The following is a 25,562-nucleotide window of genomic DNA, read 5'->3' as shown; positions in this document are numbered from 1 at the left end:
CTCGCTCACTTCTCGATCCTGTCCCTGCAGAGAGCCGTGATTCCCCCTCCCCTGTCCGATCCTCCAGCACTGACTGGAGGATCGAACGTGGGAGGGGCGGGTACAGCTGGCTCTGCCTCTACATAGGCAGAGCCAGCTGTCAATCATGCAGCTGGGTGGATCTCGACAGTAATGTCAGGATCCGTCCCGGCTACGGCTGTCTCAGTATACCGCGAGCTGTAGCCGAATTATTGGGTCCCTCAACTAAAGCTATAACTTACATTTCTTGGATTTATGATGCACAGTATTGTCACCCATTCTGGGCTGGACATTTCATATTACTACAGCAACTTTTACCTAAAACAATTCACGTACTACTTCTGCCATGTATATTAGCAGGTGTGAAAATATTAAAGAAAAACTCTGACTTAATTGAAACCAGATTTTGTTTTTAAAAGAAAAATGTTTTTGCGTTTTTGAAATCACCAAATACAATTACCCAAACCTCATTTCCCCTATTTTCTGTGATATAGGAGTAGATACTACATAGTCCAGTGTCCAACAAAGTATGTTATTTTATGAACAGAGGTTTTTTTTTTTCTTGTTCAGACCTGCTATTTTTTACATTTTGAGGAAGAGGAGTAGCCACATGAGGTCCCCATCTTTTAAATGCAGATGAGTTAGAGCAATGTGACTTGGTGAATCTGATCCAAATTGTTCTTATATCAAAGTGAATACGTCACTTTGTCCTTTCAGAGCAAAGTGAAAGGTTCTCTTGATAGGGCTCCCCCTTTTATAGTCATCATTTTCACACTCTCCTGCCACTCCATTTATCCGCAGGAGCTCAGGAAAATACCTGACCTTGTCCCCTTCCTGACATGGAGAAAAGGGGGTTGTGTAGGCAAACGGAAAGAGTCAATTAAATGTGCAATGTCAGAGGAACAAGTGCTTCTACTGACAACAGTAAAAAGCACCTAGATAGTTTTTTTTGGTCTAGCACTCCTTGAAGGAAGCGAACTAAAAATGATGATATTTAACCCACACTGGCATTGCACTATTGGTTTCCCATTTTTTCATTGACCATAAAGTGTAGAATGGATCTGAGATGGATAAATTCTGCAGTGTCATTTATCAGTGTCTGTTTTCTCACTTGCAGAGATATGTAGAAAACTCTAACGTTATGGCCTGTTACAATGAGCTTATTCAGCTAGAATATGGGGAAGTACGTGCACAATTTAAACTAAGGTAAGAATATGACAACACATAATTTTACGCTGTAGGTTGTGCTCATGTGTTTTTTTATTTTGGGTTTGCTTCTATATGCCTAGCGACTAGAATTTTCAGAAGTAGAGGTCAACAAAGCAGTCTAAACAATTCTAGCAGGTTTTCTATAGAATATAGAAATGTCCCCTTTGGCTCACCTTGCCTTCTATGGAAGGCCCATACTCATAGAGCAGGCACCCCCTGTTTCCATTTCCCCATCCATGCTTCACACTGCCTGGTCAAAGAAAGGCACCACATGGATTTAGCTAAGCAAATAGGTGAGAGCCTTCAGTTGGTCAGGTCTAGGTTCAGCAATGTGCTCAAAATTAGGTCAGCTGCCTACCTGAATATACTGAATGACCAGGTTTATCTATCAATGGATTTTTTTCTTATTTCATGGCACAGACATATTCCAAGATGACAATGCCAGGATTCATCAGGCTTAAATTATGAGAGTGGTTCAGGGAGCATGAGACATCATCACACATAGCTTGGACACCACAGAGTATCTTCACATGCATGCCATGCAGATATCAGGCACATCTTCTATGGCTGAACCCTAAAAAGGAGGGTGGAAAGAAGCGCTGCAACCCTGTGATATTGTGGGGATAGGTAACAACTTTAAAAACAATACTGGACTGAAAACTCACTGTTTAGGTGGACCAGATGAGGTCTTGCAAATCAGGAGAATTTCAGCCGTCGGGTCTCAGCCTGGCCAGCTGACCTCCCACGGTATTGGACGGCACGAACACCCCCAGTGCAGAGCCTCTGTACAAACAAGGCTACAGGACGGCAAATTCTTGCGCTCCAGCCACAGGAGCCTCCTAGCTGTCACCATTATCTCTCCTCCACCATCAGGGGACCAAACCAGATACTTCCAAACTCATACCCCTCACCGGCAGGACATTACTACGTCCACCCAACAGTAAAGAATCACCAGTGAAAATTCATGCACTGCCTAATCGACGATTTGGCCCGTTTACCACATCCACCCCGATCGCCTCAAGACACTGCTGAGCGATCCATACAGCCTTTCTCCTGATTTGCAAGACCTCATCTGGTCCACCTAAACAGTGAGTTTTCAGTCCAGTATTGTTTTTAAAGTTTTTAAAGTTGTTACCTATCCCCACAATATCCCAGGGTTGCAGCGCTTCTTTCCACCCTCCTTTTTACATGTGTCTGCAGGGTCCCTCCCCCTGAACGAGAAGCTGGCTCACCCCATTCTTCAACTAATTTTTAATAATTCGTTTCAAAAATTCGTTTTAACTTTTGTTTTTGTTTTTACTTCAAAATTGTTCCAGAATTGTTTAGTATTAAAAATTTATTTTAATTAGATCTATTCCTCTTGCCACATTGCATAACAGTTGTGCGCTCGCCTTTTTACCGTTTTTATATGGCTGAACCCTAGCCTGGCTTCCCATGCTCTTGTTGACTAGTGAGATCATCCATTGGATTTGGTGGCCAATTGGAAAGTGCGGAGAGGAGTGAGAGGGCTTGCAAGTAACCCCAAAAGCCATGGTCGATATTTGCATAATAGGGCACCTTGTATGAAGAACCCCAAGGTTTACTTTAAGCTCACTTTATTTTTTCACATTAGAAGAAAGGAGCCAGTTTTCAAATGTTCCCGAAGTGATCCTGTCATATTACAGACATACTGCTGGGGCTAAAGATGTAACAAAAAATGTATTATTCTAAATTTAACAGCTATAAACGCACAAGGGGCCCAGGCTTTCCCTTCCTTACTTCCCACACTCTGCCTTTTGGGACATGTCTGTCCTGGTTCCCAGCTTACACCACTAATCACTATACTGTCTATGGAATAAAATAAATTATGTAAGTAAATATATAATTCACAATGTTAACTATTATACCTAATATGACTAATATGACAAACACGTTCTGAAAACATATTCACTAGTTGTTTTTTAAAGCATTGGCAAAATTATATGTGGCATTATGCTTTTACTTACCTACATTTACCTGAAGAAAAATTGCACAGAAATGATAAAGCTAACAAATATTTAAAAGTGATCACATGTAATTTTTTTGTATGGAGCTAATTCATTGTATTGATTTTTAAGTGAATCATGCCTTTAAACTGTAGATGCCAAGTTGAAGAAATGTTCTTTTTCAACCTCACTGACTGTTGAATTGTTTATTTAAGGGCTTGTAATTCTTTATTTACTACGTTAGAGAAGAGTCAAGAAGCCATTGAAATTACGAATGAGGATAACAAAATACAGGTAAAATTAGATCAGTACTTCATTATGTTTAATCCCATAGAAATAGCAAAGACATTATTAAGAGGAACACGTGTAACATCATACAAATCAGTACATAGAATTTAAATGCAAAAAAGTTGGTTATGCTTATATCTAGAGGTGCACCGAAATGGAAATTTGAGCATATAGTCAACATGCTATGTCCTCAATTATGTACAAACACTCAGCGATCACTGATCGCTGAGTGTTTGCACTCGCTCTCCTTACTGACAGCTGCCACAGGAGGCTGAGCGAGTGGTGCAGGGAGGAGAGCTCAGCCTCCAGTGACAGCACGGGCTGTCTCCGCCCACACACCGCTCTGCCGGACTGTGATAGGAGGCTGAGCGGTGTGGGAGGAGAGACATCGGCCACTCACAGCGCTCTCCTCCCGCAGCGCTCGGCTGGCTGTCACACTTTCTCTCCTCTCCGCTGGAACACAGAGCAGCGCCCAGCGGGGAGGAAAGAAAGCAGAGATGCGCCGATGTATCGGCACAAAAATGGCACTTTCGGCATTTAGCCAAAAGTGCCATTTTCGGCCGATACAACGCTGCATCCCTACTTACATCCATTCTTACTACAGCAATTAAAAGATTTTCCCGGCTGAAGCCAGTTAATAAATCCAGTTAGACTGAGGCTTGTATGGTATAAGAGTTACCTGAAAGTCAAAAGTCTAATTATGCAGACTTGTCAAGAGTCTTGAAAAAGACTCACAGCCATGAGACAGAAGTGAGGTACAAGAGGTGCACAGTTTTTTTCATGCGGCTTTGAACTTTTTTAAGGCTGCATGGAACAATTGTCAACTTCCCTGCACTCCCTGATCATGTTTGTGAGTCTTTTTCAACTGTTTAAAAGTTTCAGGCTTGGCATGGGGCCATGACAAAAAGTTTGAATATCACCCCTAGTTGCCTGCACATTACCCTGAATCAGACCCCTTCCCTGTGACAGGGCCTGGTTAAAAGACAAATCTATCTGTGGTACAATTAATTCTTTAAAACATCATCTTTGATCTAACGATTGTTACTATGTGGCTCTGTCCAGAATTGTGCGTCTTTGCTTCAGAAAGCGACCCTGTTGGGTCTTTCTTATTCTGTGCATGTGCGCTGTGGACCTCTTTATTCTTATAAGTAGAGTGGTAGTCTGCAGCCCCACTAGAGGCTGCCATGAGTACCATAGAAATGAAGAGGGCTGTGAAGCACATATGCAGGATGAAGAGGACCCTCTCTAAAGCAAGGCTCTGTTGCTTCAGGAAGGGCCGTCTTTACTTGCTTTATAAAATAAATAGAATCAGGTAAAACATTAGTTAAAGTGTACCTACTATTGTGCTCTAGTTTTTTATGCTTATGTGTGTACTTTGTGAACAAGAAGGGCTTTATTTTAAATCCCCTGTACATTATTGGATGTTTGAAGTGCACACAGTTGTAGTTCGCCTCACTTCAACCACAATTCTGCCGTTCCTCAGAACAAACCAGCTTCTAGCTGCAGATTTAGGTAACAAAAACACTGAGATGTTCACAAATAAAGACATGATTAGTTCATCTGATGTCTGAAGTTATTTTTCTTCATAGTTCTTCTGTGAAGTTCCTCTGTTCGTATTTTTCCCTCATTACTCCACTAATGTGCTGGCTTAATTATTTAATTGGCAAGACTTCAACACACAATTGCAGCAGTTAAAGCAATGAGGCTTGGAGAGTAATGGAGAAATACCCTGGAGAATGTTTAAAGTGCACACTGTACATAGGCCCTGTGCTATCAAAGGTGGCGCACACCCAGCATTAAGCAGCCCAATGTCTCAGCCTCAATTGTAAGTAGAGCTTCTTGCATTGAATTGTTGAATGGAGAGCTTTAGGAGTAAATGGGACTTGGTGCAATGGTCAAGGCACTTTGTACAATGTGCACTTAGGATCTTGGGTCTCACTGGGCATGCAGAAGTTTGTTTAACAGGGTGTCTTTAGTTTAGAAGGGCTGTTAGTTTAAACACTATTGATTCCTGTAAAAGCTAACCCTGTTGCCAAGCTGAGATTCCTGCAAGTGCAGGTTCAGGGCCAACACTCTCTTAGGTGCAATGCAAATGTCGATTTTAATCGACTTAATCGATTAACTGTTGCAGCTCTAAAATGGACAGAAACTTGATTAAGAACACAGGAAAACGTCTGATGAATTTCAAGCTATAAGCAGGGTTATGGTTTGGAATGAATCTGACCTTTTTGCTATGTCCTGTCAGTATTGTGGATTGTTGGCTATCCATTTATACACAGACGCTGTATGTGGTTAAAAATAAAGTGTCATAAGAAAAAGAGACTATTAGGATAACCATAGATAGGCAGACCACTCATAGTAATAGTTGGAGAGATACTTTCCCATCCTCACTTGGATTGCTTGCCACTGGATTTTGCTACAGCCTTCATTCATAACTTGAGTGATGTATAGAGCACATACGGTGAAAGGTTCTTTTTATTTTCTATGGAGAAAATAGAAGGATTTTGTTAGGTTGCAGAGATTTTCCAGAAGGACAAAAAAAGTACACTTCCACCTCCAAGGTATTTATCCATTTTGGGTATGGCCACACTTATAAATATGCAATACAGTGAGCAACGATGATGATTAACATGCAGTGGAAACACAGTAAGTCCCTGTTCACACTTAAAGCTAAGTTCAACAAAACTCTCAACACAAGTAATTGCAAGAATTGTTTTTTTTGGCAGATTACAGCGCGCTTGTCCCCATAGACTTCAATGGGAACTACTGGAAACAAAAGGCGTGACACAAGCGTTTTGCACATTTCCTTGCGTGTTTGTCCATTTACCGTAACGTTTTTCAATCTGCTCGCTAAAACACGTGTCTTCATGTGAGCGCGTCTAACATACGCAAAAATGTGCAAAACAAGCAAAAACGTGCTAAACACGCTAGACAAAATGCGTGCTAATATGCGTGAAAACGTTGACGCCTAGGTGTGAACGAAGCTTAACCAATCGGATTTCACCTTTCATCAGCTTATAGCAGTGAAAGGTTATGGTTTTCTGTGAGTAACTGCACATTGCTATTTAAGCTATTACATAAAACCCATAAATATTATTACTGTATTTCATATATAACTGCTTGTTTTAGTGTCTTGTCAATGCTGTTATAAAAAAATGACAACCTGAAATTGCTCTAGAAGCATTTAAATCCAATCAGTTGACTGGTGAATAACAAAACATTTTGCATATAAAAATTCTCATTGTGACTGAAGTGACAAACTATTTTGTGACTTTTTGTTCCAGTATGTGAATCCTGCTTTTGAAACCACAATGGGTTATCAGAAGGAAGAACTATATGGAAAAGAATTAATTGAAGTGCCTAATAATGAAAAAAAATCTGATTTCTTAGATAATATTAATTCTTGTATCAAGTCGGGAAAGGTAAATATCAAGTTATTTAAGTTATTTAACCTTTTTTTTAGGAAAGTAACAAATTATGTCATATAGAATATACTAATTAAGCTTACCAATGAAAATAGTAATTTTGCTCAACAGTAAAAAAATCTAATTTTAAATTTAAATTAAGCAGACATTTTCTCATTATGTTAGTGTCTTTGTGCTAGAATATGTAGTTAATATTATTATTAATATTCATTTATATGAAATGTATATAATTTGTGTAACTGCTTAAAAGTTGACCCCATCGAAAATACAGTAATCTATCTTAAATGGAGCAGGACAGGAGTTTATACAGTACTGGGTCTGTACAGGTCTCTGAGGCCTCAGCAGTACCTTTTACCCCAATGAAATACAAATGAGATTAACCTTTCCTCAAAATCCCTTTTCCACCTTTTAGACTAGATTCAATTTTGTGAAGTACCCTAAGAATTACCTGGATTTGGAATAGAACCTTAGTTTTGGGTTGTCATTAATTGCTATGTTGTTTTGTGCATTTTTTCACTATTGATCACTAGCTCTATTATCACATTTTGTAGTTGAGCATGACTTGTTGACTGATATAATATTTACTGCTGAATAAAAGGTAACTTGTGTACATCTTTTATTACAGGAGTGGGAAGGTGTTTACTATGCCAAAAACAAAAATGGTGACAATATCCAGCAAAATGTGAAGATAATTCCTGTTTTTGGACACCGAGGGTATGTCATTTTTAACTGTAAATGGGTGGCAAATAGTGTAGCTAATTCTGTTGTGTTCTTTGTGTCAAGAACTATACAAATTTATACTTCAGTGAAAACTCCACTAATGGGATCAGGATGACAACTTCAAAGCCTGTAGCTTTACAAATGAAGTCAGCATTGGCAGCTATCGGTACTACATGTGGGCTGGAAATATGTGGACTGCCATTGCTGACCTCTGCTTTTGAAAATGCTAGCTGTCTGACTGTTGATACAGTGCTTCTCATATTGTCTAAATCACAAACCTTTGAACACCTTCCACTAAAGCTTTCCTTTAAAGCCCAGCTCCGGTTTCCATGGCCCCCCATAGGCGATACTCTAGAGACTCCCACAATGTGTTTGAAATATTTTTTTTTTTTAAATATACCTCCCTTTTTCCGATATCTTTTGGCCAGTCACATGACATGCTGGGTTCTCTTCCTCTCCCTATTTTCTCCACCGGTGTGTGTGATCTTCATTGAAAGACGCTAACATAATGGCGTTGGTGCAGCTCTCTGCATCAATACACTATGAATAAAGGGTGCGTGATGACACCTCCTTCAAGGCCGGAGCCATGACTAGTATGATGATAGCCATTTCATAGTATTAATAGTATGTCCTTAGTCTTCGAGATTGAATGACCCATTTGAGGTCTGACAGCCTGGATTGTTGGAATGCATGGAGTAAAAATCTGAAATGTTTAGGCCTGTTTTTAAAAGTGGAGCAAGGCAGCTTATGTTAAAGAATCAGACTCCAGGCAGTCATTATTTTTTCCTGTGAAGGTAGAATCTCACTTTATAACATAATTGGTGAATTGTAATATTTAAGTTGTACCTATACTATGTAAGTAAAAGGTTATAGAACAGGGGTCTCAAACTCAATTCACTTGGGGGCTGTTGGACAAATTATCTTCTCCCATGGGGGCCACTTGCCATATTTCATACTTCAAAATAAAATGTAACTATATACGGTACCAGTGTTAATATCCGCGTGTGTCTATAATGTCAGTATATGTGTTTTTATGATGGTTTCTTTGCATATTAGTGTCAGTATATTTTTTAGTGTTGGTGTGTGTGTATTGTATTGTCAGTTTTTTTTGTGAGTGATGTTGGTATGTGTGTTAATGTTTCTGTGTGTGTCATATCATTATATTTTAAATTTAATCATAGAGGACCAACAGATTTACACATTCACTCACACACAGAAATACACTCCCCCCCTAACAGAAATATACACACACACACAGAAATACCCACATATGCGCTCACATAGAAATACGCACACACCCAGACCCACAAACACGTACACTAATACATACAAGAAGGACCCATTTACACCTGTAAGTTCAGGTGCGATTAGGGATTCTTGCCATTAGGGATTCTTGCATCAGGAACTTGTGTTTTCCTGCAGCAAGAATCCATATCTGGCTTTTACATGCAGTAGCTGTCACCCGCTCAAGATAATGATCAGGGGATAGCCACTGCATGTAAACGTCTGCACGCCGCATGTAATTATATGTGATACGATTGCATGCAGTTAGGAATCAATCAATCTCCCTGGATGCATTGATCATGATTGGTCATGATTGGTTGGCCGCCGCTCTGACAGACAGAGTACTGGCGCTGACAGGAGCAGCTATGTAGTGTGCATCTGACAGAGATGCAGACCGTATAGCTTTTGCCACAAGTCAGGTAAGCGGTCCGTGACCACGTGCCTGATTTGTTGGTTGGCTGCGGGCCAAATGGTACTGGTTCGTGGGCCGGTACTTTGAGACCCTTGTTATAGAAGGACAGTTGGTTCATTGTGAATATGCTACTCCGGATTTCCTCTAGTGTTGATAATGTAACCAGAATCCTAGGCCTTTGATTACATGATGTCTGCAGACAGGGAGGATCAGAGTTCAGTTTGACTGACCCTCCTTGTCAGCAGAGATCATATGGCCGGATTTCTATGCTCTTGATTACGTCATTAGCACTAGAAGGAGTCTGAGGCAGCAGTTTCTCCAGAAAACACAGGCCAGTACCCTTCTGTTACTCTTAATTTATTTATCTTACCAATGTTAAAGCTAGCTGTTAAAGTAAGCTTTATGTTTACATTTGAATATAGTCCCATATTAAATCAACTAAGAAAAAAATCTGGGATCAAAAGTCTTAGGCCTCAGTCACACAGGCTCCATTGCCCCTCTGAAAAGTGATCCTCGGTGGATAATTTTTCAGGTAGAGGTAGAGCAGCAGCTGACCTGCATTCAGGAGTCAATACTGCTGCATCCTGAATGTTTTTTTTTTTTTTATCCCAATAGGAATTTTCCATTGCAATACCATACCGCGACAGCATTCCCATACAGTTACAACATGATCCCATTGATTGCAACAGTCGCATTTGTCATGCGCCACCACCTGCCAAAAATGACATGCTGTTTAAAATTTGACGCTGCAACAACGCATCGCGGGCGCAGCATGTATGCAGGCATGAGCAGCCGCTATATTGAATTTTACGTGGGCGGTGGGGGGGTGGTGAAAATGTGGATAAACCATCTATCTATACCACCCCTTGGCCGCCTGTGTGAATGAGGCACGTGCATGTGTGCGTATATGTGCATGCATGGAGATAATGTAAGATATATTCGTTATAAAACATATTACTTTTATTGATACAGCAATGAAGTTTAGCTGTATTCACAAAACATAATCCAAACTACAGTACATTACAGTGTATTGTACTGGCAGATCACTATGAAACATCATCAATTGTCTTTCATTACATTGTTATAATGACATAACTGCACTAATCTGTTAAATGTCTAATGTGTAATCCACTTCTGTTGTCTGCTGCATGAGAAGAAATGAAAACCAAAATATACTTTTTAAAATTGTTGATTAGGGAACTCTTTTTGGAAATGAATACAGGGTATATTGATTCCACCAATTTACTGCTATACTCTACGTAGTAATGTTCTGCACATTTTAAATGTGTGAATTTAAATCTGAGTCTCTTTCTTACAGTAAGATCAGACACTATGTGTCTATTAGTCGGCCGTGTAATGACAACAACAAGGTATGTCTATTTCTTCATGTAACAAATCCGTAATGTAAATCTTCAGCACTGTTTGTGGAATTAAAGACTGATTGTTCATGTTTGCTTTCAGGCAGAAAAACAATGTGAGCGAGTTCAGGCTGAGTCTCAAACAGGTTTGTTCTTCCGGTAATAGGATTAAACTGTTTCCTACAGTCATATTGGTGTCATTTATTTAAATTGGGACTTTAAGCTCGGTGCAGAATTACCTAAATTGCTAGTCTGCCAGAGGTCTGTGACAAAACCTGCCGCTTGCAGAATGTGCCATTTCATTTGACCAGAGGGACATGGCAAGAGACACATTTATATTTAATGTCAATAATTGAGCATCACTCCACCCAAAAGGGGGTTATTTCAGTTTTTTATAGGCTCTAGAATGTTAAACTATATTCTAGTTTCAATCATACCTATCAGTTACCTTATTGTTAAGATATATGAATTTGAGTTCCTGGGTCTGTACAATTGCTGTGACCATTATGATGGGATCTCATTCTCCATGGTGGATTTGACTTTATATCCGTTCACTCCTGGGTGGGCTGAAAACAGGGTCAGGAATTATGGCTGGAAGATCTCACTGTCCATGACATAAAAGAAGCAACACCTATAAATGCATTATAATTTTGGATGGATTACCCCTTTAAGAAATAAGCTAGGTGCAATAAATAGAAGGGCTAGGTGCGGCATTCGGCTCTGCTATTCTGCTCGGTACCTTTAAAAATTAGATAACGATTGGGCAGATAGCTAGCTAGAGCAGGTCCCGGCCAATGAATAACAACTGGTAACCAGGGGACGCTGAACTGTCATTACACACTGAGAACTCAGCGGAGCCTGGAATGATATCACGGCGGCTCTGCCGAGTTCTCATAGTAATGACCGGTCAGTATTACCTGGTAACTAGCGGACGCTGATCTGTCATTGCAAGTGTCATTGCTGATCTGTCATTGCAAGTGGCCGGAGCCAGCCGTGAGATCACGGCTGGCTCTGCCCAGCTGTCAGTAGCAGGCTTTCGGCCGGCCATTTGGTGCCCGTCTCGGCTGAAGAGCCGATAGCCGACTGCGAAGTCAGCCCAGTTCTCCAGGAAACCAAAACCTTCCTTCTGACACCAGCTCCGGAGCCACTTGTTAAGCTCCCTCAACTCGCGCTGTCTGTCCGGAGTGGCTCTTGGCACCGGCAGTATCTCTGAGAAAACTACCGTGGAGGTCCTTTCCTTCATCCTAGCACCTAGGTCTCTGAACTCCTGTTTAAGGACACTCCAATTTCCTCCTATTTTGTCATTGGTGCCGATGTGCACCATGACAACGGGGTCGTGCCCAACCCCATCTAGTAATCTGTCAATTCGTTCCGCAATGAGTCGAACACGAGCCCCCGGCAGGCAGCACACTGTTCGACTTGGCTCAGTCGAACCAAAGCATATGCCTTCAAGCATACTGTGGCACATCTGATTATTGTGATGTTTTGGTGTCTTGGCAGCACATTATTTTCAGTGGAATGCTTTAATGCAACGGGCAACAAACGCCGTTAACACACGTGAATTTAAAAATCGCACAAATGTAAATGGGCCCTGAAAGGTATATTCACCATGTTTTAGCTTGCTTTTATTTCCCAGTGGCCTATATCTATTCCTCCTAGAAGGCATATATTTCTGGAAAGATTACCAATGTAAAGTGTAAGGTAGACTTCAAGTTTGAAGAGTTTAGTGTCTCTTTATAACTGATGGTGATTTATAAATATGCAGACTGATGCATAGCTTGAATATGTCCATCTGTAATATGTTGCAGCTTTGTATTACTTTTGGGGAATTAAATATGGCATAATGTACCCCTTACTGTAAATTGTGACTTTGTGTTTATAGGTGATATGGAAGTACATGGTGATTCATAAAATTCGAAAAGGATGAGTACAATGAAAGTGCACTTGTCCTTTTCTACTCTCTTCCTTTTCCCCAGCACTTCCAGTTATATTTTCTACAGTGCCAATGTCATAAGATTTACACAATGATTTACACAATGTAGCCTACATGATGCCCCATAGACCCAGGCACAAAAACATCTAAGCTGGACCTGCACATGCATGTCACATCACCATTGATTTAAATGGAAAACTATTTGACAAGCTGAGAGGTGGGTTTTTCATCAAGTGAATAGATGCTTCACCACACATGTGTGGGTACCACTTAGAAGACTTCTCCAGATTTTATCTAGATTTTATCTAGAAGATGTCCAGAGCTGGGAAAGCCATCTCATTGGAGATGTAAGGCTAGGTTCATTCCTAGGCGAGTTATCACACGGATTTAGCCACGCGACATCGTGCAAAATACAGATTCCCATTGAAGTCAAAGGGGCCTGTTCACACCTTTGCGTTGCGTCCCATGGCCGAAATTGCCTGTTGTGCAAAAAGGTGCAGAAGCTATTTTCGGGCGGTTGTTGTCCTATAGACCTCTCTATGAAAAAAAAAACGCGCAAAAACATCTCATCGGCTCAATCGCCTAGGTGTGAACCTAGCCAAGGAGGGCAGCGTTGTAGGTAAATATAAAACAACCTAAAAGTGGGAGAAGGGGGTAGGAAAGGGTAAGCACACTAAAAGTGTTCTCATCCTTTCAACTTTTATTGAAATGGGTATGCTATGTTTTATAATACACAGAATGACACACACATTCCGATTGCCAACATACAATGTCTGAAACTGGCAAGACTGTGACAAATGTTCAGATAGATGAGCAAAAGTCTATTTCCTGGTAAAATTTGGTTCTGTTTATGGTACCAGATATCATATCCACCTCACCCAAAACTCAATCCACTTCCAGATGAATGTTCAACCTGTGCTTTGCAAAAAATCAATGTAAAACCTGAACGCTTGAATCTGAATGGTGAATGCGGATAAATAGCAGCATCTCTTGCAGGTCAATAAGTCACTAATGGTGGAGTGAGTTAAAGAGGATTATTTACCGACATGCTTCTTGGAAACATATATAGGAGCTTATGAAAATATTTAGTTTTATGTTAAGCAAGTTCTTTTATTCTCCACTAAAATGTGTTTTACTATATTCTCATACCACAGATAGAAACATACGGGGGACCTAATAATACAATGTACAGCTCTCTGTTTAAACAAAAAAAAAGGCAGACTGTTAAGGCTGTTTTGTCAGTGGATGTGGTTTTATTCGCTTACAGTTAATAACAAATGTTATATTGTAGGAATGATGAGGGATATTTTGCTGACACTGATAACAGAAGTCTTAGTAAAGTTCAGTAAGGTTCAAACAAACATTTATTTTTCTTCCCACAGATATCCAGAGCTCCAGACACAAGGACAGGCGGAAAGGCTCTTTAGACGTCAGGTCAACCACCTCCCGAGGAAGTGACGGTATGCAAACTTAAACAAGTTAGAAGAACAGGTCTTCAACCCATTTTTCTAATTAGAAAAAAATCACATTTAGCTTTAGTAATTCTACTGATATATGATGTTTGTTAAAGTACATCTAAAGGCTTCTGTATGACAATCTGAACATGTCCCAAATCCAGGTACTATATAATTCACAAATCTCACCTTCCCTGACAGAGCCGTATCCTTCTTTATTTATTCTTACACGTTCCCCTTCCAGGCACTGCAGGTCACAGTAGGAGGGGTCAACAATAGAGGAAGTACCGCCAATCTGAAAGCAGTGGGCAGGACTAGGTGTGGCCAGGTGCTGAAGCTACAGGCTTGTGAATCAGCAGACACAATTCTGATAGCCATGTCCCCTGCAACAGTTTTTCACCCCACTGTAGTGCAAACACGCACAGCATACATGAGAGGGACAACTATACTCTGAGTTTAGGAGCAGTGCAGCTGCATTATCACACAGTTACAATAAGCTGCATGAGATGGACAGAATCAACAGGTATTCGTGAGACTTTGCACAGGGACAAAGGGAAAACTGTAAGTTTAGAGGCACTTACATCTAAGTGCAGCAGCACAATGTTTAATAGAATAGAATAATTGAAGGACATAGTTCTACTTTAAAGCTAAACTCCAGCGTTAAAAATGTATATACTTAAATTGGTCCAACTTTGCACAGTGTAAGCATATACTACTACAGTGTATTACAGCATCTACCGGATATGGAACATTCGTCAGAACTTCCTTTGTGCTGTTAAAACATAACAGGTAACTTGCTCAGCACAGCGGCCATTCAAAGGATGCCTAGTATTTTTCTCAATCAATACTAGGTGTTCTCTAATGAGATGAGAGATGGTGCCATGGTATCACTACCCCTTATACAATCAGAGAATGCCTAGTATTTATGAATAAATATACTATGCATCCTATGAATGGCTGCTGTCCTGAGCAATGATTTGCTGTGTTTTACCAGCACTGGGGAAGTCGCTTAGCACAGTGGCTGTTCCTATACCTGGAAGACGCTGTAGTATACCGTAGAAGCTGCAGCTAGTACAAAATAAAATATAAAAAAAGAAATATTCCTCCTCCCCCCCCAATTATATATATTGTGGTAAATCATGTTATGTGTCTTGGTGTTGTGGTGCACCAGCACACTAAGGGCCTATTTACACCAGCTATGTGATAAATGTCACCAGCACACCTGTGTCAATAATCCATCTTCTTCATTGATGCAGACTGTCACAAAACAACGTTTCGGGGCCACGCAAGGGTCCCCTCCATCAGGTTTTAGTATGACATCATATTAAAACCTGATGTGGGGACCCTGCGTGGCCCCGAAACGTTGTTTTGTGACAGTCTGCATCAATAAAGAAGATGGATTATTGACACAAGATATAGGTGTGTTGGTGACATTTATCACATATTTGAAGATGCACGGCGCCATTCGTGGTTACTACAGCACCCTCCTTTATACATAGGGGGTTCCGGCAAGGAGTGCAGCAGTTCCTCTCCAAGATTGTTTTTCTACCAGCTGGTGCAGATTATAGTGTGCATAACCGGTGTGCTGGTGTGCCCATGCACGGCAGTGCATTGTTATAATACATCACAGTTCTTGGTTTTCCTTTCATCTTTTTAAACCTTTTAAAAAGTACATGCATTCAACTCAATGTACAGCAGCAGAAATTGCAACATGCTGCACTGCAATAAAATTCATGCCTGCATAATTTTATTGCGATGCACATGAAGGCAGCACACACACGGCACTTCAGATCAGACTTTTCCACAATGCGATGTGTTAAGCAAGCCTCCAGATTTTAAACATAAATTGCTTATTTACAGTTTTTTGTACGTGCCGTTTTCACCATTTACCAAAACGGCACAATTTTGGATACTTGTTATTTATTGATCTGTCATTACAACTGGGCGGAGCCAGCCGTGGGATTGTGGCTGGCTTCCCCCAGCTGTCATTTGCGTGGAGATCAGTCGGCTTCGGCCGTCACTTTGGCTCAGTCGAGCCGAATAATATGCCTTCGACTCGGCTGAGCCACTCGGCTGCCTTCAGCTGCTGTAGGGCAGAGGTAGCCGAAGAGAGCTGAAGGATCAGCCGAAGCTACGGCTAGATCCATAGGCTATTTAGTGAATAACCCCCTTCGTTTTTTTTCTCTCTATGCCCCTTGTAGGCTGTTAATTGGTAAATGCAAACTATTTATTTCATTGCATTATTTTAGAAAGCATCTTCACAGAATTTTTTTTACAAGTGCCCAAACTTTTTGCACAGTATTGTGCATATATATATTTATATATTACCCAAAAAATGTTTTATGAATATACTGACATGTTACTAAACCTTTCTCTCTTTTTTTTTTTTTAGGTAGTTCGCAGAGGCGGCATTCTTCAATGGCCAGAATACATTCGATGACCATTGAAGCTCCTATTACCAAGGTACCTTACCAATAAATAATATCTTTAGTATCATTAGCTACAACAGAGGTCATGGATTTATAATGCACAGAGTCCTTCATTCATGCAATTAAATACTAAAATCCTGTTGCTCAAAATACTCTGTCATCAGTGAAGCCAATACATGAGCAGCACTGTGTATATAAATACTGTATGCCACCACAATAAAAAAAGAAATAATAATAATATACACACACATATATATATGTATATATATATACACACACACACACGAGTGACTAACCGACCCGAAGCGAAGTGAGCTGAACGCTATTCGGCTATTCACTTCAGGCTGGTACGGCTGATTCCAGTATATCGGCTGAAATCAGCCGTACATCGGGTGGCTTCGGCTCGGCCGAACAGAAGGAGTTCGAATCAGCCGATCCAACATCTGGATCGGCTAAGCCGAACCTCAGGCAGGCCACTCGCTGCTGTTCGGCCTATTTTCATAGATGCCCACAGCAGTGAGTGAATAGCCGAATGCCGCCGAGCGGCATTCGGCTGGGCTATTCTGCTCGGTACCTCTGTGGTACCGAGCAGAGTAGAAAAACAGTTTAAAAAGTAGTAAAACATAAAATAGAAAACGATTGGGCGGAGCTAACAGTGACAGCTAGCTCCGCCCAACTGTTTTCTATTGGCCGGGCAGGTTCTGCTGCCGTCAGAATAAAAAAAAAATCACTATAGGAATGCATAGCTAGATTTCCTATTTGCTATTTCACTTTGTAATAGCCAATAGCAAACTAGCTATTGCACCCGTCCTCCGCTGCTGTCAATCACCAGAGGGGGACCTAAAGGAGAACTGCAGGTCCCCCTCTGCTGATTGACAGCAGCAGTGAGCGGGTGCAATAGCTAGTTTGCTATTGGCTATTGCAAATTGAAATAGCCAATAGGAATCTAGCTATGCATTCCTATGTTGATTTTATCTTTTTATTCTGACGGCAGCCAACGAGCAGGGAAAGGTTTACTCTGCTCAATCGAGCAGAGTGAACCTTTCTGGGAGAAAGTGTTTCTCTCCCGGGCGGCCGGGAGTTGTATTAGACTCCCAGAGCGTCCGGGAGAGTAATGACAGATGGCGTTCCTGGTTACCAGGTAACGCCATCTGTCATTACACACTGAGAACACGGAGAGGCCGCTCTCAGTGTGTAATGACAGCGTCCCTGGTTAGCTGGTAACCAGGGACGCTGATCTCTCTGAAAGTGGCCGGAGCCAACCGGCTCAGCCAAGCTGTCAGAAGCAGGCTGTCGGCTTTCACCGAGGCTCAGTCGAGCCAAGGCATATGCTTTCGGCTCGACTGAGCCGCTCGCCCAACTTCGGGAGCTGTACGGGCTATAGTGAATAGCCTGTACAGCAGCCCTTCAGTTCTACTGATCCGAAGGGGTCCTATGGCCGCAGTTAGCCGAAGGATCAGCCAAACTACGGCTAGATCCTTCGGCAGCTTAGTGAAAAGACCCCTTAAAAATGGCTATTTAATGCATCAGAATCAGGAGACCAGTGACAGTTCAGCTGAATTAGGGTATCGGCACTGATTCCGATACTAGTATCGGTGCTTCCCTAATAAATATAACTAGGATTTATCAAAACACCTTAAAATACAAGAATAAGAGCAAGAATAGGAAGTAATACTATTTAACCCTTTATTTAGCCTCTCACTATTGCACTAAACCCTTACAACTGTTATTGCAGCAGATTATCTATTTATTTTTATTAAAGAGGACCTTTACCCCCTTTTACTAAAAATCACATCAGCATTGAGCTTTACTTGCTGATTTAAAATCATATTACATTCATTAGTTAAACAAACTTTTTTTTTACTTACTTACAAATAGAGTTCATCTACTTCCTGGTCCAGTTCTGGCAAAATGCCAAAGCGTTGCATCCTGGGCCAGAGCATTGCTTGGTAATCTCATGAGATCTCAGGAAAAGGCATTTTCCTCCACTGATATGATGTGCATGGTCACATGTCCTAGTTACATGTCTAGTCACATGTGCCAGAGTTCCAGGAAGTAAATACGGAACTAGTAATTTGCGATTAGTTAACATGGCTACTGCCAGAAAACTGGCGAAGAAAAGAAAAATAAGGTATGCAGAGAATACAAATGTTGAACACAAATATGTTTGTAGATTGTCATTCGAGCAGCTGTGCACTATTTAAAGCAATAACAGCTAACAATACATGCAGTCCTTTACATGTAATTGGACATGCTGCAATTACCTGTGGATAGTCAACCCTGGATGGAAACTGTTTGGCTTCAGGGGCAATCATCAGCAGGTAATCACTGCACGGGTCTCACGGAGCAATTTGCTAGACTGCCCCAAATGTGTGAATGCGGCCTCCCAATGATCACTGGGCTGTTTACATCTACTACCAATATTTGAGTTATTTAGCAGTTTTGCCAATAAAAATAAACCTTGATTCAAGTGGTAATCATAACATAAAAGGGAATAAAAAAAGACTGGAAGGACAGATTTTTATCCCCAAAAGATAGTTACCAAATGTACTTCGGTCACCTCAGAGTTAACTAAGAACCATGTGAATAAGAAAAAAAAATCCCCAGTTAAATTTAATCTATGATCCCAATGACAATGCAGCAATGTTAAGCACATGAGTATGCATCGTAATGCCATTATTCTTGAAGGGGTATTTACACAGGAAATTTGCACACTGCAACTGCTTTCATCTTTGTATTTACTGCTTAGAAAAGAAAATAATTTGTTTTTGCAGCGTTTTCCTGTCAGCGAAAAGTTATCAAGTATATTTCCGTGTGGTCCATCTTCTGCTTAGTGAAATGTCTACATGTCCATCCCATGCCCCCTGGTGGTTATATGTTTGTATCCTGCATCCTGCTGTTCTGTTACACAGCACGCCAAGAAAATCTCAATCACTGCAGGCATTCATTGTGGGCTCCTGGAGGATGAATCCAATATGTGTGCTAGGTAGAAAAAAAAGAAGAGATGGAAAAAAGGAGACACATGAAATGGTTTAGAGAATCCTTCAGATTTATTTTGCACGTGGTTAATGTCTGCAGAAAGCAAAATGTTCCTTGGCTTGTACTGATCGTACCGCCTGATAAGACTTATAATTGCCGATTAGACTAAAAATTAGCTATTTTTTTATTAAGGCTCTTATGCCATTGTGTGCAATTTTTATTTTATTGACGTCACAGACTTTAGAATAGAAAATTGAGTAAATTAATTTTGTCCAAAGTTCAAGTTAGACAAACACATCCATTTCTACTTCTCAACTATGTTCTGAAGTTGAGATTTGCCTAAGTGAATGCCCCAGGAGCTCCTAGAATGCACCAGCAGATATCTAAAGGGGTGCCCGGGACCTATAGGTGCCTGTTTCCAGAACATTTTGCCAGTTTAATATGTTTACTGGCATGACAGGTTTACTCTAATGACAAAACAGTGAATAGTATAATAACTGATTGTTACTTTATTCTAGGCACTAGACACGTTATAAGGTAACTAGAGCTGAGTGACAGATAGTTATCACATACCAGTTGCTGTCATTATTTAGATCCTGATTCTCTACTAGCCTTGTCATTTTGGCAGCATTTTTTAAGAAAAGTGTTACTGTCCAAGCTGCAACTCTTCCCTTGGTCAGACAAGGTACGGAGCGGGTTTAATGTTATGTTTATGAATGCATTATAGTGTAAGTATAGTTATTAAGTAAAGTCCTCTGTGGCAGGAAGGCTCTTGCCATAATATGCAAGTATGTACAGCATGCTTGCACATTATGGCACACTTATCTAGCTCTCCTCTAGCGCTGACCCATATTCTCTTCAGTTGCTGCACCGTCCACCGCCACTGCCATATTATTTGCTGCTTCTTCTGGGTCCCCCATCATTCTCTTTGCTGTCTGTGATGACATAACTCTTGCGCATGCCCACAGGAGTTACATCGTCCTCAGCGCCCGACTTGATTCCTGGTATACTGCAGATGCTGGGAAGGACCCGGGGTGGTGCACCGTACACTGTATGCCCAATACCATGTACACAAGAGATAAAAAATGCTAATAGTTAGCAGCAGCTGTTTTTTGGCAGAAGAGACTTGACCTGTCTATTATGCCCAAAAACTCTTTTTTGGCAGTTTTTTTTTTTTAATCTTCTTAAAAAAATTTTTTTTTACGTTATACCTGATATCCATCCCTGCTTCCCGAAATGCCTTTAACCTGGGAAGGCAGGGATAGAAGGCAAAATTAAAGGGAATCTCCAGGCACAAAACTCTAATTGAAATACATTCCTCAATAGCCACAGAGATCATACTGTAAATGCACTTTGTGTGTATCAAATGCCTATGCAAATCCTGACAATACCTTGTACAAAAAAGCATTGACATCATCACAATGCTGCACAGAGCTGTGGGAGGGGCCCAGCAGGCTGGGTGCAGTAAACTAGAAGAGAGGGCGGATACAAGACCAGCCGGCCTGCATAAGAAGAGAGAGCAGCAGTGGCTGGTCTTAATCACAGGAAGCTCCTGCACAGAGGCAAAGTATAACACTGGATTACTGCACAGATCTGGAAGAAATACACAAGGCTCACTCAGATTCAAGTAAGGATATACATGCCTCTTCTATTTAAACAATATTTGCTTATCCAGGAGTTCAGCTTTAACCCTTTTTTGTTGGCAGTAAGGGGTACAGATCATGTAAGTTTACACCAAATTATCCTCTCCTTACCAGCAGGAAGTAGATACAGGGCCATATACTTTTCACACCTAATTAACCCCCTTTGTGCCACCTGAGAGGGTGTTATGGTACACCAATTTTTAGTAGAGAGGATTGTTTTTGCATCAGTCATCTGTCCTCCCCACTTGCAGGAGGGATTGGAGACACAATTAACTGTAGGAGCCTTTATATATAAAGTTGAGGATGCCACTCAAATACCCACTCGGAGGAAGGGGGTGGGGGTTTGGGCTTAGTGGGTTTGGGCTGCTGGGGGCATTTTTTTTCATTTGAAATTTATTTTTATATTTTTCTCAGTAGCAATTGAAATACAAGATACTGTTCTTTGCAGAGCTGAAAGAGTTTCCCAAGAACTGACAGCTGGGTAAACCCTTTCTTACTAACAAGGTGTTAGCACAGTACTTCTAGCTTAGCAGTGCTTTAAGAGCGTTTGTATTTATATTGACCTTATCGTATTTAGCTACGCTGTCTTCTGACACTGATCAATGGTTGCTATTGTTAGACTGGTGGATTGCTTTTAATTCCATCTTTTCCCAAGTCCCTACGTTTAATCAATAAATAAAACAAGTTCTGTGCACTAACTCTTTCACATTTGAAGACTATAAAGACAAACCAGTGTGTTACCGTGTGATTTTCTTAACACCTACAGAAAAACTATTTGAATATTAGTGGGGTTATTCACAAATGGCTGAGGAGTTTGGAGAAGGCAGGAGAAGTGGACAATCTAGGACAGCATAGCTGAACTGGAAAGTGAGATAAATTGGAGAATGTTTCCTAGATTGTTCACTTCTCCTGCCTTCCCCAAACCCTTCACCCTTTAGTAAATAACCCTGTAGGTTACTATCATAATTTATGTAAATTATGTATGTGAATATTCTTTCTTAAAAACCCATTAACTCAGCATCTTGTATGTGTGTACTGGTTAGTTTTATGTGGCCTCGTCCCCCAAAAAATTGTTACATTATGCTAACTCTTTAAACTATTAATTGAAATACAAGATACTGTTCTTTGCAGAGCTGAAAGAGTTTCCCAAGAACTGACAGCTGGGTAAACCCTTTCTTACTAACAAGGTGTTAGCACAGTACTTCTAGCTTAGCAGTGCTTTAAGAGCGTTTGTATTTATATTGACCTTATCGTATTTAGCTACGCTGTCTTCTGACACTGATCAATGGTTGCTATTGTTAGACTGGTGGATTGCTTTTAATTCCATCTTTTCCCAAGTCCCTACGTTTAATCAATAAATAAAACAAGTTCTGTGCACTAACTCTTTCACATTTGAAGACTATAAAGACAAACCAGTGTGTTACCGTGTGATTTTCTTAACACCTACAGAAAAACTATTTGAATATTAGTGGGGTTATTCACAAATGGCTGAGGAGTTTGGAGAAGGCAGGAGAAGTGGACAATCTAGGACAGCATAGCTGAACTGGAAAGTGAGATAAATTGGAGAATGTTTCCTAGATTGTTCACTTCTCCTGCCTTCCCCAAACCCTTCACCCTTTAGTAAATAACCCTGTAGGTTACTATCATAATTTATGTAAATTATGTATGTGAATATTCTTTCTTAAAAACCCATTAACTCAGCATCTTGTATGTGTGTACTGGTTAGTTTTATGTGGCCTCGTCCCCCAAAAAATTGTTACATTATGCTAACTCTTTAAACTATAGCAGCCAATCAAAATTCACTTTGGTGAGTACAGAAGTCAGACTAGTACAAAATGGAGTCTGATTGGTTGCTGTGGGTTACTGCACTAGAGAATAATAAGGTCTATTTTTACTCTTAATGTTTGGTCGCTTCATGAAAGATAAAAGTATGCCCTCATGGTATGGATGCCAGAGGCACTGCACTTGAGCCTGACCTTTCTGTGAATGCATCCCATTAATTTCTATCATTTGGGCAAGAACATATCCATGGGCTTATGTTAAAATTCAGGCCTATCCCTTGTGACTTTCTGGTTTATACCCTTGGGCTTGTTTAACAATGTGTCCTTATAATATGACTTGTGTCAAATCTGTTGCTAAAAGTGAACAAATAGAGTCGTCATTTTAGTTCCAGGAATTAAAAGGAAAAAGAGCTAACAATTTGAACTCTTTTATAAATATAGATCTATTTCACACAATGCCATAATATGTTCTCTTGATTGTTAAATAAAGGCATTTGAAGTTTCTAGGTCAAGTGTCATATCTAATTTAATAATTTAGGACCTGGCCTCTACTACATAGTATTTACTGAATGCTTACAATATTGTCATTAATTTTTCAGCAATAATTCAAAATATTGTCATGTTTTCCATTAGGTAATAAATATCATCAATGCTGCACAAGAAAACAGCCCGATGCCAGTGGCAGAAGCTTTGGATCGAGTCCTGGAGATATTAAGAACAACAGAACTGTATTCTCCACAGCTCGGAACTAAGGATGAAGATCCTCATACCAATGACTTGGTTGGGGGTTTGATGACAGTAAGTTAGCTCCTAAATCCTGTAACAAAAGTAAGGAGATGCCATTTTACCAAACGCCAGCCTTATTTTATGAAGAGTGTTTTCTCTTAAGCGCATTAACCCATAGCAATGATTCCGAATTTATAATTTACTGGTTTGACAACTAAGGGGGGAATTCTGATCAGTTCTGGACTTAAGAACAAACACTTGTTACTGAATAAGGCCAAATATGATATACAGTAGTTGAGCCAAAATTTCATGAGTACCGTATGACTGCATTCTGAAGACTGCTAAGCTCTAAAATGTGACCATTCTGATTGACGAAAGATATTGAGAAGGGTCAGGGCTACCAGTGGCCATTTAAAGTGTATCTATACCCAAAATGTTTTGTTTTGGTTAAAAGGGAAAATAATAGAACCCCTGTCAGGTTTACTGCTATCCAGAGCTCCATTAGGTAGCTTTCCCCTCACTTTCTGTTCATTTTATGCTTCTTGCCTTCTACCAGACAGGAACTGAGGGAGAATCTGCACCAGGGAATTAGACAATAAAAAGCTGATAGGGGTTCTAGCCTTTCCCTACTTAACATAAAAATATAATTTATACTTTGATCTGTATTGCTGTTAAGAAAGATTTACCCTCACTGACTGTTCTGGGGACAACCTTTTTACCAGACAGGAAGTGAAGAAATCTCTGCAATGAAACCGTAGACAGCAGTAAAACCTTACCCTTCCCTATGCTATCCAAAACTAAGAAACTCTTAGGGTATGGATACACTTTAAGCTGTCATCACAATTTCCTTTATGGAGCACCCTGGGGTTTCAGGCTACTGGGGTACTCTGCAGAGTTACTGAATACATACGCAAATATTTACAGGTGCCTCCGTTCTGTGATAGGAGCCAGCTTAATTTCAAGGACCCACCCCACCAATATTAGAAAAAGGGTAAAATGCGTTTGTTTTTTTTAAATAATGTGCCAGTGGTCTGGGAGTGAAGAAATGTATGGAGATAAAAACATATATATTTAATGGACATTGTGCAATTTTTTTGTAAGCTTTTTTAATTGACTCAGGACATATACTTGCCAGTTAATTTAAAATAATCTCAAATTTAATATATATATATATATACATGATTGTCATCTTACTGTATATTATTGCATATTTGAAGTAAAGTCTCCATCCTGACCGCATACCTTGTCATGGGTTAACAGATTGGCAGTGTTGCTATTTACATGTCACTGCCAGCATTCAGGAAGTATGTGAAGAAAGTCCTGACATCAAGGCAGCTCTGTCTTCCCCACATCCTGCTCTGTGTGGCTGCCCATGTTAGAAGTCATTCTTCTGATAAAATTTATGTTATGCATTGAGAGTGATGTCCAGAGCAACAGTCCACCTATTTATTTTCTAATGACAAACCACAAGTGAGAAGCATCCATGTTTTTCTTGAATTGGGCATTTAAAATCTGGCTGTATGAGCACATACAGTAGCTGCAATTTTTTTTATGAATGGATGGCTGGCTTTGAATGGGGAACAGGGCATTTGAATGACATTTTCCGTCTTCAATTTATTTCACAGAACACACCTGCAAAAATCAATTATTTGTAGCACCATTTAAATTGAACACAGCTATGACTGAAAATATTATCAAACATATCAGCAATAGTGCCCCTTCTTCCCTTAAATCTAAGAATATTATGCTCAGTGGCTAACACAATTCCACGGAGTGTTACATAGCTGTTACATGCCAGAAGTTGGGGTTGAACAGCCCTTGTTTAGACACAGCTGAACAATCCTAGGGGATCTTTGGAGTACATAGTAACACAATATTTTAGTATTGCTATTCTGCAAAAAAAAGTGAGGGGGGGGGGGGGGTAAACCCCATTTTTTAT

General features: G+C 40.3%; 1 protein-coding gene across 4 annotated transcripts in view; it reads left to right on the top strand.

The window, feature by feature from the left end:
- The window catches only part of PDE8A (phosphodiesterase 8A), a 213,656-nt gene that overhangs the window by 170,396 nt on the left and 17,698 nt on the right, over positions 1-25,562 (top strand). For all 4 annotated transcript variants that reach the window (XM_018576709.1, XM_018576708.1, XM_018576706.1 and 1 more), the window contains 9 exons: positions 1,136-1,224; positions 3,407-3,485; positions 6,764-6,901; positions 7,530-7,618; positions 10,639-10,690; positions 10,782-10,824; positions 13,994-14,071; positions 16,458-16,528; positions 23,531-23,695. In XM_018576709.1, the coding sequence (XP_018432211.1) occupies positions 1,136-1,224; positions 3,407-3,485; positions 6,764-6,901; positions 7,530-7,618; positions 10,639-10,690; positions 10,782-10,824; positions 13,994-14,071; positions 16,458-16,528; positions 23,531-23,695 (804 nt within the window). The remainder of the gene's footprint in view (positions 1-1,135; positions 1,225-3,406; positions 3,486-6,763; positions 6,902-7,529; positions 7,619-10,638; positions 10,691-10,781; positions 10,825-13,993; positions 14,072-16,457; positions 16,529-23,530; positions 23,696-25,562) is intronic.

This window comes from Nanorana parkeri, unplaced genomic scaffold (assembly GCF_000935625.1).
Source record: "Nanorana parkeri isolate BGI_ZX_2015 unplaced genomic scaffold, ASM93562v1 scaffold74, whole genome shotgun sequence".
NCBI classification, from domain to species: domain Eukaryota; kingdom Metazoa; phylum Chordata; class Amphibia; order Anura; family Dicroglossidae; genus Nanorana; species Nanorana parkeri.
This window is presented reverse-complemented; position numbering and strand designations above follow the sequence as displayed.